Below are 13,458 nucleotides of genomic sequence, written 5' to 3' on the forward strand. Positions count from 1 at the left end.
GTCCAGACAGTCGGCAGAAGGGGCGGAGTTTCAGGGGCCTGTGGGAAGTCGTCGTGGAAACTGGGTCTGAAGCTGATTCTGAATCAGTTTTTTTTTTTTTTTTTTTACTGCTTTAATGCGGTAAAAATTCAAATATAAAGTAAAGCATTAATATAGAAGTTGTTGTGTTAGGTGACAAGGGCTGATCTAATTCAGGGTGTCACGCCAAATTCTGTTGTTAACGATGTAATTATCTCAGTCATTTATACTTAATCTCGTATTTATTAAAAATCTTGAAGCTGCAAGACCAGACTCATTTGTGGGTGAAACGTTTTGCTGTGGGTCCAATACGGGAGTGAACTAGCAGGGTGCAAAGCCACAAAATTAAGCCTGTGGAATTAGTCTAAATAGAAACTGGCACACACACCCCCCTGCAAAACGCTTAAGTTTGTTTTGTTTTGTTGGCACGTTAACGTATTCACTCAGAAATCCACGTGAAGGTTTTGTTGTTACTGTTTGGGCTTTTTTCTTTTTCGTGGACAAATCATGGAGTAAACTGAACAAGTAACCGAAGTGAGAGACGCTCCAGACGCGGGGTGTGAACACGAGTGAGTCACACTGGTTTGGAGGCGCAGAACCCAAACCAGGTTACCCACCCTGCAGGGCGAACGTGCTGCACAGGTGAACGTGTCCAATTCCAGCTTCGAGACCCCGTCATTTTCACACAGCCAAGGGAAGACTTTCTTCTGGGTTAGAAAAAAAAAAGACGCGTCTTCCATTACTGTCGTGTAAATCGTCCCCGCTGTTGCTGTAAGACTTTTCCATTTTCTGCTCAATCTTCCAAACTTGAAGCAAATTGGAGCGAGATTGCTTGGAGAAAACTGTCACGTGTCTTGGTCACTTTAATCCCTGCAGTGTAGGCTGTAAAAACCAAACAAACTGAGCAACTGCACAGCCATTAAAATAAAAAAGTAATGCTCAGTATTGGTACACAAACGCTGCACTAGTATCTTCCAAAAATTGCCTCCATCATGCATACAATTGCTACAGGTGTGTACTAGTCTCAGAATTCACTACTTAAAGGCTACTGTACTTAAATTGTAAGGGGTGTCTAAATCATAGATTCTTAACTTGTGACTTGATTTTTAAGCTTTAAGTTTGGAGGACAGTGCTTTGATAAGTCGGTCAACCCTCCAACAAAAAGGGACATTCATAAGCAAACATCTCCCTCCACTCTGGCCTCTCACCTCTGAACTTTGACCTCTGACCATCAGATCAGTTTCTAATGCCACCAGTCTGGCCCTGGTAATCCAGTTGTGCTTGGTAACAATGAGGCTTTTTCTCTGGACGGCACCACCTCTCCAAGCATCTTCCCTCTGGGCATGCTCAGAGGCCCGGAGGGGGTTCTGGGTAATTTTCTGTCTCAAGGCCAGACTGGTCAGCATGTGTCTCTCCTGGAATGTACAGTAGAGCTAAACAGGGCCTGCTGGCTTTGTCTACTGCATCACCACATGAGCTTCTCTCATTCTTTACTCTGCTTCTTTTCCTTCTCCTTCTTTGTCTTCTTCTTGTTCTCCTTTTTCTTCTTATTTTTATTATTATTATTATTGGATTCTGTAGCATTTAACCAGCTTATTTAGTAGTTTAGTATTTAACAAAAAAAATTATTGTAGTTATGATGGATGAAAAATTTAAAAAGCCTAAAATGTCATGCTGTAAATGGTAAAAAATATTCTGACTCTGAGGAGGGAGGAGGGCTTCCACATGCAGTGTGTGTGAGCTTGCTATTGTTCTTCCTTCTTCTCAAGTGCTCGCTCGCTCATCTTTGAATCTGGGAGAGAAATATTCTCAAATTTCTTTATATTTATTACATTTAGTATGAAGGTACAGCTCTGTCTATCTGTATTTCCTCTCTCTCTCTCTCTCTCTTTCCCCACCCCGCCCTACTTGTCAGCACGAATAGTTCGCTTCTGAGGCAATCCATGCTTAAAGCAGTGCCTTCTCTGAGCCAATCGTATCACAGCACGTGGGCGGAGCTATGGGAGTGGCCAGACTGCCTGGGACCTGCATTGGAACACAGTGCAGCGGGGGGGCGGGGCCTCCGGCCCCGAGGCTCGTCCCACCTCCTCTGTGACATCACAGCTCAGCTGTTCCCATTCAGCGAGCGAGCGCTTCAGTGTGCGTGTGTCTGTGTTTGAGTGTGTGTGTGTGTGTGTGTGTGTGTGAAGGAAGGGGGAGGAGGAAGAGAGAAAGGGGAAGGAGAGGGGGGGGGGTTTGCAGACCGAGGGGGGAGAGGCTGCTGAATCGTATGGTTTTGAGGGGCAGTGGAACTATGGAGTTCCTCAGACTCCGGGCCCTGTGATCTCCAGGCTTGGATACAACAATGGAACCTTCCTGAACGACCTCCGAGCTCCCTCTTTTCTCTCCTTTCTCCCTCTCTCCGCACCGTAAGTGAGCGTTCCTCCACTGCTGCTGCTGCGTTTCAGAGCTTCGCTCCCGGCTCCCGTCTGCGTGCGTGCGTGTGTTTGCGTGAGTGTGTGTGTGTGTGTGCGCACACTGGGCAGTGATTGAAAAGGGGAGGAATTCCATTGTTAAGGTGCCTCACAGCTGTGTGGGTGCTGGTCTGGGGGTCAGAGAAGGGCTAGAGTTTTCCAGATCTTTTCCCTCTCCCTCCCTCTCTCCCCTCTCTCCCTCTCTCTCTCTGCCTCTCTGAGCGGACAGGCTGGTGTGGGACCGTGGCGGGGCGGAACCACGAGGGTGAACACTTTTTTCGGGGAGTGCCGATTTAGGCTTCCTCTTTCTGCTACTCAGACCTCAGAGCTGCTGGGGCTGAGGACTCAGGGCTGAGGTACACAGTTAGCCTGCTGTAACTGGTACACTGACTGTTACAGCACAGAGACAGAGAGAGAGAGGGAGGAAGATAGAGAGAGAAAGGGGGGAGGGAGGGAGAGAGAGAGAGGGATGGAGGGAGAGGGAGGGGGAGGAAAGGAGAGAGGGAGAGGAAGAGAGAGAGGAAGAGAGAGAGAGAGAGAGAGAGAGCGGGGGGGAGGGAAGGAGAGAGGGAGAGAGAGACCGAAGAAGTAGAGTGTGTGAGAGAGAGAGAGAGGAATGGAAGGTGAGAAGGAGAGAGAGGGACAGAGGGAGAGAAAGAGGGGAGAGGGAAGGGAACAGAGGGAGAGACAGAAAGGGAGAGAGGAACAGAGAGAGGGAGAGAAAAAAGAAACAGGGACATTTTTAGCCATGAGCCATCGAATGACGGAGTTGAAAAGTTGTAGGGTCTCTGTGTATTGTATGGGTTTCCCAACAAAGTTGTGGACAGATGAGGAAGAGGATGTGTGTGAGTGACGTAGTTAGAGACGGAAGATGCGGAGGTCGCTGCTATGAAGGATCAGTTCCAGTTTCAGTCGGCCCTGGCTAAAATTAGGCCTTTTCTGTTTTATTTTTTTATTTTTTGTCCTCTGTAAAATGCCCCTGGTGAATGTCTGTGAGACAAACTGTTGTAATTCGTGCTGTACAAAAATAAGGATTGATTGATTGATTGGTTGGTTGATTGGTCGATTGATTGATTGATTGATTTATTGGTTGATTGATTGATTGGTTGATTGATTTATTGATTTATTGATTGTATGCAGAATTTACACTCTGCTGTGTCCCTGGAATTAGTTGATTACATTATCTGCCCCGGTCAGTAAGCTGTGACCACAGAGTCTTCATCTTGCTGTCTGTGGGGAAAAAAGAGGATTTGTGGAAGTCCTAATGTATGGCAAAAGGCGAAGAACACCGAATAAGCATTCTGTGTGTTCCGTGTCTGTTCATGTGATTCTTTGTACAAACAGTGACTTTGCTGTGTTTCCAATGGCATTTTGTGTGTTTTTTTTCCTCCCCTACTGCATGTAATGTACCTTCTCTGCAACTTTTGAGTCATTCTGGACGTGCTACTGCTGTGTAAACTAAGCTGTCTGTTTTTGGAAAACGGTTTCCTTTTGTCACGAGTCTTGCCATTTGCCGTTGCCATTTTCTCTTCTTTTGTGAAAAAAAAAAGAACTCAGCCGGATTTTTTCACTTTGATATTTTTTCTGTTGCTAACCTGGGGCAGATATTTCCGTGCGGCGAAATTAAAGAAAAACCTGTATGTCGACATGCACGTAGCGGTTAACTGTCGTGTTAGCCCCTCCCCCTTTTCCCACAACAACCAATTACACAGAAGCGTGACGCTGACATGCACAGTGACAGCGATTAATAAGCCAATCAGATTTTATTGTTGTCTCGAAGAACATAAGAACCTTGTGCCATTCAGCCCTTCCAGGCCCACCGTTTATCTACAGACTATCCAAAATTCAAAAAATCCAAGCCTGGGCATGAACACCCCGAGGGTCGCTGCCTAAATGGCTCGTCTCCGTCCCGAGCACTGAAAACTAACAATGCTTCCTGATGTCAGTGCTGAATACGTCTTTAGCTAAATCGTACCCCCTGGTTCTGCTGATGGGCCTGAAGCTGAACAATGCTTCCCCAGCTCACTGTACGCTGAGTGGTAAGCCTGTGCTTTGGATGCTCACTGCAGGGCTGCTGCAGCTCGCTGTATGCACGCACAGCAGGTGTTAGGGTTTGCTGTGGTGGGAACAACGTTCAGTGAGTTTTGTTGGACAAACAGCTGTGACAGTGCTTCTGCCGGGTCAGAGGAACTCATGGACACACGTGCACACACACACACACACTCTCTCTCATACACACATGTACATACACACTTGAGCATGCACACACACAGACATGAGCATGCACACACATACACACATACACACATGCACGCACACACACACACTCACAAGCACACACACACACACACTCTCTCATACACACATGTACATACACACATGAGCATGCGCACACACATACATGCATGCACACACTCATAAGCAAACGCACCCACACACAGATACATATCTGACTGAGATACCTCCCTCATGAACCACAGTCATAAATCATGTCCTTCAAGCAAACTTCACCACCCCGACCCTGTGTCTCCTGTGGAGTAATTCAACTGTCAGCGCAGAGGTATTTCTGGCTCGTACTATCGATATAGAACACAAATTCCTTAATTCACTCATTCACTTGTTCATTCTCCATTCTTAATTATTTCAAGTATTCATTTATTCGTTCTAGTTGTTCAAAGTTGGTCGACTGCCAACTAAGCGCGCATTCTGTTGGAAATGAAGCCATGTATGGCTTTATTTTGAAAAGCGGCGCTTGTTGGAAAACACCGTCTAGACACAGGTCAAGCAAGAGTTCCGCTGTTGTTGCTCTCACATAAATGTCCCTGCTTTTACAGCTTTGTGACCTCAGTAAGCAGGACTTCGGGGTTTCAAGGAAACTTCTGCTCTCGATCCATTTTATTGGGCCCACCACTGATTCTATCTGACATTTTTGACACAAGTCATGTGCCACAGCTGCAGCCCTGAACATCGAGTCCTTTGTGAAACATTTGACTTTGACCTGATACAGGAGGAGTGAACCAATGCTGAGGCATACAGCTGTTTACAAAATGAAGCCCAAATAAGAATTTGGAACAAAAAACTAGCATGCAAAACCAGCACTCTGTAACCAGGATACAGACAACTCAGATGTGTTTTTCTGTGAAATTCTGAAACACACAGACACGCACACACACACACACACACACAATCTGATCAGCCTCATAAAGGCCTGTTTTACCAGCTTGGACACTTACTTGGTCCTGATGTTGAGGGACCACAGCAGCAGACCGCAAATGCTAATTCTACTCATTGAATTGGATCTACACCTTTCGTTAGCTTCCCTATTCATGAACTAATGATAGAAAGACACACGGCTGACAAAGAAATTTCTGAGCAGCCAACTATCCAATCACTATTGCACCCCTAAAATGGGCACACTGTGTATAAAAAGGCTGTAATTCATACTCAGATCACCCAATATGGATGTAAGCGCTCTTAAATTGGAGCTAACATTCTGCACTTTAACCTTATAATCTGATTTGGTGGAGCACAGAGCCAAAATAACAAACGCAAATACAGGAAGTAGAGGGACTTTGGCTTGTTTTTTCATCCAGAGGAAGTTGAATGATCATTGTGCCTCTGTGGTAACATTGCTCGTCCAATGGGAATGGGAGGGGGGCGTGGCCTTAGGAGCAGGTGCTCCCCGGGACAATAGCACAGGTGAGAGGTGCACCGAAGCAGGTGCCTGCCAAGTCTGGTCTTGCCAGATGCATGCTGGGAGTAGAGATAAGGGATGTGACGCTCGCTGGCATCGGCAGGGAGGGTTGGGGTAACTCATGATCGGCTCCTCACATGACTGTGAGGTTTTGAGTCCGCTGCTGACGCTCTAAAAAAGGAGATATGGGGAGGAGGGAGAGAGAGAGAGAGAGAGAGGCTGAGAAAGAGAGGGAGGAAGAGAGGGAGAAAGAGAGAGAGAGCAGTGGTTTAACAATAACCCCTGTTAATATCAACATATTTTACAGTTTTTTATACTTATTACTTCCAAGAATTCTTCCGAGAGGGAATTAGAGAATTAGAAAGGATCTGTGTCTGTGTGTGTGTCTGTGTGTGTCTGTGTGTTATGGGAGTATTTCATTGCACAGTGTGGGGCACATTGCAATTGTATTTTTTCTTTTCTTTTCTGTGGATGCAATGCTTATATCTCAAAGGCAACAAGGACAGCCCTTGAGTGAAGAAAAACCCTACTTGATATTCCGCCTGTACGTCCGCCTGCCTGCAGTTCAGCTGACCGCGTAGCACGACACTATACCTTCGAGAACTAACGGATGCTGATTGCGTTCGCTCGCACGTGCCCCCCCCCCCCCCCCGTTTCGATCGCGTTTAGCGCAAGCTCGATTCGCCAGACCGCCGCTACCCCCCCCCCCCCCCCCCCCCCCCCCCCACTCCCTCCCGGATTCGGGTTCCTCGGAACATGGAGCAGCTAGAGAAGAAAGAAACGCGCGCGGTTCGCCAGAACTGGCACCGGCGCGAGCTTTAAATAGCGCGTTCCGTGAGGCCGCTGGCAGACCCGGGGCGAGTAAGTATTTAGAGACGGAAATAAATGTCGTCGCCGGGGAGAGCTCTCGTTTAGTTTATGCTGAGCTAACGTTGAGCGCATCTCTGGGATGGCTATCACATATTAGCATAAACACATCAACATGCAGTCAAGGAGGAATGCCTTGTGTATGTAGTATGCAGATTTTTAAAAAAAACTTTAGTTTGGGCTATTTGGTTGATCACTTGACTGACTGCTTGATTATTAATTGATAAATTCTTTGGGATTTTTCTTTTTCTTGCTTTAGTAAGGCGCGTATCCTGAATTGCAAATGGTTAGGGTTAGGGGAGCAAATGGTTTTGTGTGCCTCTGGAAAACATAACAGTACAGTCAATCACGAGTACAGGTGATCTAAATGTGTAATTTTCATTTCTCTTTGTTTATATTGCTTAGACATGTACCTCGTGGGGAGGTGGTGGGGAGGTGGGGGGGGGCGTTACCCGGCATTTCGCCAGCCTCAGTCTCTTTCACAGCTTTTTATTTCCATAAACATTTGCCGTGAAAATTGCACCCCTCCCATACACACCCCCCCACACCTCCTCCCCCTCAGGCGCTTACTATAGCTTGCTAAACCGTGGAGGCGGGGCCACACAGACAGGACTCCCTCCCCGTTCTGCAGTTTTTTTTTACCTTGATTTCCCGCCAGCGGTTTTCGGCGGTTATTATCGCGCCTCAATGCCCCCTCCACCCCCCCACCCCCCCACGCTTCGTTCTCCAGCTCCTTTGTGTTAATCTGCGTGCCAGTGAAGCGCGGGGATTATGTGGTCTGAAAACAACACGCTGGAATACTGGGGTGTGCTCATCGCTGCCTTTTCATAGCCACTAAATCACTGAGTCAATGAACTCCACCTGTAAATATTGCTAGAGAAGTGTGAAACTTTTGCTTTGATGGCTGAAAACAGGAGATAGTAAAGTAAAACAATATTATTGGTCACAGATGAACTGAATATCTGTGGTGTTGGAAATTAAGGAAATGGTCTCCTTGGTTGGGCTGTTCATTTGGTTTACACAATGAAACTTACAGAGTCATGTACACACTAGGTCTGTGGTAAGATTATTGGGAAGAATGGAATGTACTATTGGGGGTCCCATATAGAGAAAGGATCTGAATCCATGGCTGTGCTGGGGTTGTCATGGCTGCCTGGTTTTGGGGTACAGTGCTGATGAACCCATTCCCGTTGGGACAGAGGTTAATGCCCTGTTCTCCCCCTCCCCCCTCTCCCCCCCCAGGTTAACCGGTGCCCGCGCCCCTGGCTGCCCCCGTGAATGTCTGTCGCCATGGCGAAGCGTGAAACCGGCAGCACCAGCCCAGTGGTGCGGCAGATAGACAAGCAGTTCCTGGTCTGCAGCATCTGCCTGGACCACTACCACAACCCCAAAGTCCTGCCCTGCCTCCACACCTTCTGCGAAAGGTAGGTGCTGTTTCCACGGTGACTGCAATCACCCCCCCCCCCCCCCCCCCCCCGCCTAACCCCATAGTATCTGCATGGACCACTACCAAAACCCCAAAATCTGCCCTGCCTCCGCACAATTCTGCGAAAGGTAGTTGCTGTTTCCACGGTGACCGCAATCATCCCCACCCCCCCACCCCCCCACCCCAACCTAACCCCACAGTATCTGCCTGGACCACTACCAAAACCCCAAAATCTGCCCTGCCTCCGCACAATTCTGCGAAAGGTAGTTGCTGTTTCCACGGCGACTGCAATCATCCCCATCTGGATTTAACCACATATTTCGTGTATGCACCTGGTGCTTGGCTCCACACCCCTACATTCAAGGTTCAGTCCCCCCAACGCTGAAGACATTACGATGCACATTCTTTAGAATTCATTACGGGGGCTTTTCCAAGGTCAGGCCCGCGCGGGTTTGTGGGATTGTACAGCGCTGTAAAATAGAAAATGAAACTTCTCTCTCCTCCTGTTGTTAAGAAGCAGGGAGGACGGAGTGTAATACAGTCATGAGGTTTGGAATTTCATTCTGTGGGAAAAGCCCATAAACTGGGCCTCAGAAAGAAGGTCACAGACAAAATGAACTTCAGTCTTCTCCTCGCAAAAGTTAGTATTGGACTACACAGGGAAAAGAGGCATTAATGATGTGAATAAGTGGCAACAGCAAAAGTTCCAGACAGCTTACATCAGTGCCTGATTCTTTGTGGTTACACGCAAGGCAACGCAAACATAACAATCCACCCTCTTGCTGAAAGAGGAATGAGCTGAGGAACCTGGTCACTCTGACGGTGGTAAAATAATCCCTCCTTTCTGAGAAAAAGATCTGTCGGTTGATTTAGCATTTTTACTTGATAATTAAAATTAAACAGAATGACCCATATCCCTGAAGACACAATTATTTAATGGAATAAAAGCGATGAAATGTATTCTTTGTGGCATGCAGTTAAAAATGGCGGCCGCTCTTGAAACCATAAGGCATAGGCTCTCACAATGGGCTACACTAATGGGCTGAGTAAATAATAAAACAGCCTGCATGAAAAGACGCCTGAGGACAGGTCAGTCTAATGGAAACAAAGAAACCCCCTTTATCTAAGAGAAGAGAACCGAGCCTGAGAATGACCGGGTTCGCCCCGACGGAGGTGAAATCGAGCGCCCCCGAGCGGTATCAGAAGAGCAGTAGTGGTGACCGCGTTTTAGGGGGGGGGGGGGGCAATGGTACACCCGCGGCCGGCGGCTCTTTCCAACGCTCCGATTCCCGCGCACAACAGGAAGCTCCCGCCGCACGCTGGCGGACTCTTTGCGCTCTGATTGGCTCTCCCACTTAACTGACCTCTGGCCTTAGTGCCCATGTCTTGCCTCCAAAAAAAAGCGTTGTTGATGAGCACCGCGGCATAACTATGGAGAGAAATGGCCTGGAGACGTTGTCGCGGTTACCGCTTTGCACGGATTCTCCTCGGTTAGAATGTATACTGTTATAGAAGCGTTCAGGAAAATCAGGGAAAATATAGAAAAATCAGGAGACCCTGTGGCTCTCCATAACCAGGACTGAAGATCACTGCTCTCTTGCACGCTCTTGTGAAAATTAAAGTTTGTTTATCGCTCGCCCCCTCTCTCTCTGTCCCTGCAGGTGCCTACAAAACTACATCCCCCCGCAGTCCCTGACGCTGTCCTGCCCCGTGTGCAGACAGACCTCCATCCTGCCGGAGAAGGGCGTGGCCGCGCTGCAGAACAACTTCTTCATCACCAACCTGATGGAGGTGCTGCAGAGGGACCCGGAGTGCTCCCGGCCGGAGGCCTGCAGCGTGCTGGAGTCCGTTAGCGCCGCCGCCGCGGGGAAGCCGCTGTGCTGCCCCAACCACGAGGGCAAGGTGAGCCCCCCGTCCCGCCCCAACCACGAGGGCGAGGTGAGCCCCCGTCCTGCCCCGGTCCCACCCCCCTGTCCCGCCCCAACCACAAGGGCAGGGTGAGCCCCCCGTCCCGCCCCGCCCCAACCACGAGGGCAAGGTGAGCCCCCCCGCCCCGCCCCAACCACGAGGGCAAGGTGAGCCCCCCGCCCCGCCCCAACCACGAGGGAGCCCCCTGACTTAAACATTCCAAAAAACCTACTCTTCAAAGGGTTCATGGTGCCAGAAGTGCTACAAGCTGCAGAGGTCTTCATGGGGCATCCCTATCACCATAGCAAAATAAGCCCCCGTCCTGCACCGTCCTGTCCCTGTTCTGCCCGAAGTACCAGGGCAAGGCAAGACCCGTCCTGCCTCCACAATCAAAGTTATTCAAGTCCCTAAACGCGCAGGAAAGATTGGCCAAACATCTAGGCCTGGATTCAATCACCATTTATCCTTAAATTTGATTTGTTCCTCCTACACAGTCTTCCTTCCTTCACAAGCTCTCCCTGCTTGCCAAGCTAAGTAATCACCAGAACCAATTTGCCAGGCTGCGTTTGTGAAGGAAATTAGTAACATTCGCAGAATTAAGGAAGGATGTTGATTGAGTCCAGGCCTTTAGTCTCTTCGGCTTGGCTCTCGTGCGAACGGAAAATCGGGAGAGTGTGAAGGCAACGCAGGCGTCAGCCAACAGTTAAGACAGAAGTGGAACAAAAAAAGTGCGAAGGCTTGGCACCCTTTTCCTGCGGGGAGCGATTAAGACGCGAACGCCGGCTTGTCCTCTGTCGCCCCCTGCAGGTGATGGAGTTCTACTGCGAGTCGTGCGAGACGGCCATGTGCCTGGACTGCACGGAGGGTGAGCACCGGGAGCACGTGACCGTCCCGCTGCGGGACGTCCTGGAGCAGCACAAGGCTGCCCTCAAGAACCAGCTGGATGCGATTCGCAACAGGTACACGTGTACTCCACACATTTAGGATGGGGGGCGGGGGGGTGGGGGTGGTGGCGGCGTGATGCACCTTTAATTTGGATTCTACAGCTTTACCTTAGCAAAGTGCATTACTCTGTTTTAAAGCTACTGTGAGAAAACAACAATGGGAGCTATATCTACGTGTTTTAATGAGCTGGAATAGGATGTTGCTAAGAATCTTTTAGTGTGGATTTCTAAAAGTCATTTCATAAAGTGTAATCAGAATTTGTATGTTTATAAGCACTAAGATTCCAGTTAGATCATTTCAGTTTGGGCTGAATGGTTCTGTTCCCCATGGCTGGTGCCATTCCGTCAGTATGCGTAGCTTTGCGCTGGTAATTTGGGCACAGTGTGGGCACACTTTGGGCCTGTGCCGTTCTGCCCGCGCTCTTACCGCCGTCCTCCCGCCAGGCTGCCCCAGCTGACGGCGGCCATCGAGCTGGTGAACGAGATCTCCCGGCAGCTGACGGAGCGGAAGAACGAGGCGGTGAGCGAGATCAGCGTCACCTTCGAGGAGCTGGAGCGGGCGCTGAACCTGCGCAAGAGCGCGCTCATCAGCGACCTGGAGAACATCTGCAGCGCCAAGCAGAAGGTGGGCCCGCCCCCTTCCCACAATCCCCTGCTCTCTCTCTCCCTCATCTGCAGCATCCGTCACTGGTGTCCTCCTCTCTCTCTCCCTCTCTCAGCATTCTTCACTCTCTCCCGCTCCCTCTCTTTCTTCCTCTGTATCCCCCTTTCTCTATCTCTCTCTCTCCAAGAATCATGGCAGTAGTAGTCAGCTAGAGCTTACAAGGTGTCAAAAGCTTAATAGGCCTATTTCACAAGATGGCGACCAAAACCGAATGTAGGGATACTTTGTTTCCGGTTACCGTTGCTACGGACGCAAGTCAATTTCTGACAGCGAAAAATTGAGCCTAAACAGCGACGATTCAGTACAATTCTGAATATATAAATTCAATTTCTGAATATATAAATTCAATTCTGGATATATAAGTACAATTCTTGAATATATAAATTCAATTCCCGAATATATAAGTACAATTATGAATATATAAATTCAATTTCTGAATATATAAATTCAATTCTGGATATATAAGTACAATTCCCGAATATATAAATTCAATTTCTGAATATATAAATTCAATTCTGGATATATAAGTACAATTCCAGAATATATAAATTCAATTCCCGAATATATAAGTACAATTCTGAATATATAAATTCAATTTCTGAATATATAAATTCAATTCTGGATATATAAGTACAATTCCCGAATATATAAATTCAATTCTGGATATATAAGTACAATTCCAGAATATATAAATTCAATTCCCGAATATATAAGTACAATTCTGAATATATAAATTCAATTTCTGAATATATAAATTCAATTCTGGATATATAAGTACAATTACCGAATATATAAATTCAATTTCGGATATATAAGTACAATTCCAGAATATATAAATTCAATTCCCGAATATATAAGTACAATTCTGAATATATAAATTCAATTTCTGAATATATAAATTCAATTCTGGATATATAAGTACAATTCCCGAATATATAAATTCAATTTCCGAATATATAAACTTCAATTCTGAATATATAAATTACAATTCCGAATATATATATATAACTCGGTTTATAATCAGGCATATCACAAGACAGCCGTTTTTACTTTTTGAATAATTTCTTTTTTTTTCTTTATGGGCTACTGAGTGAGAAAAACAAGTTTAACATTAGCATCAGTAAAATTTGACAGTACAATCAAGGATAAGCAAACAAAAACGTTAAATAATTAAAATTTGAATGAGGCAATAATTCGGACTTCATTAAGGGGTCCTTATTTTCTTGGTATTAGGACCTTTCAAGTAGGGGAACCAAATTTCACAGGGAATGGCCCAAAGAGCTAGAGAAATAGAAAATAATCTCTTAACCAGCGAAAGTTTCATAGAAACTCTTGCTGCAGCATGCGACAGAATACCGTGTTATGGCTCAATGGCAAGCTCCAGCGCACACCAAACTACGGAGGAAGAGGTCTGCACGCTATTTCGCCGAGGCTCTCAACCAGGCGAACGTTTCCCTGCTCCTGTTTACAACCTGAGGCAATTC

General features: G+C 47.3%; 1 protein-coding gene across 4 annotated transcripts in view; it reads left to right on the forward strand.

The window, feature by feature from the left end:
* The window catches only part of trim3b (tripartite motif containing 3b), a 45,566-nt gene that overhangs the window by 22,347 nt on the left and 9,761 nt on the right, over nt 1-13,458 (forward strand). For 3 of the 4 annotated variants that reach the window (XM_035433819.1, XM_035433822.1, XM_035433820.1), the window contains 4 exons: nt 8,275-8,456; nt 10,120-10,360; nt 11,174-11,325; nt 11,755-11,935. In XM_035433819.1, coding sequence (XP_035289710.1) covers nt 8,311-8,456; nt 10,120-10,360; nt 11,174-11,325; nt 11,755-11,935 — 720 coding nt within the window. In that variant the 5' untranslated portion in view covers nt 8,275-8,310. Of the gene's footprint in view, nt 1-2,262; nt 2,427-8,274; nt 8,457-10,119; nt 10,361-11,173; nt 11,326-11,754; nt 11,936-13,458 lie in introns of those variants that run through there. The other variant, XM_035433821.1, reaches the window with a different exon arrangement.

This window comes from Anguilla anguilla, chromosome 9 (assembly GCF_013347855.1).
Source record: "Anguilla anguilla isolate fAngAng1 chromosome 9, fAngAng1.pri, whole genome shotgun sequence".
Taxonomy (NCBI): domain Eukaryota; kingdom Metazoa; phylum Chordata; class Actinopteri; order Anguilliformes; family Anguillidae; genus Anguilla; species Anguilla anguilla.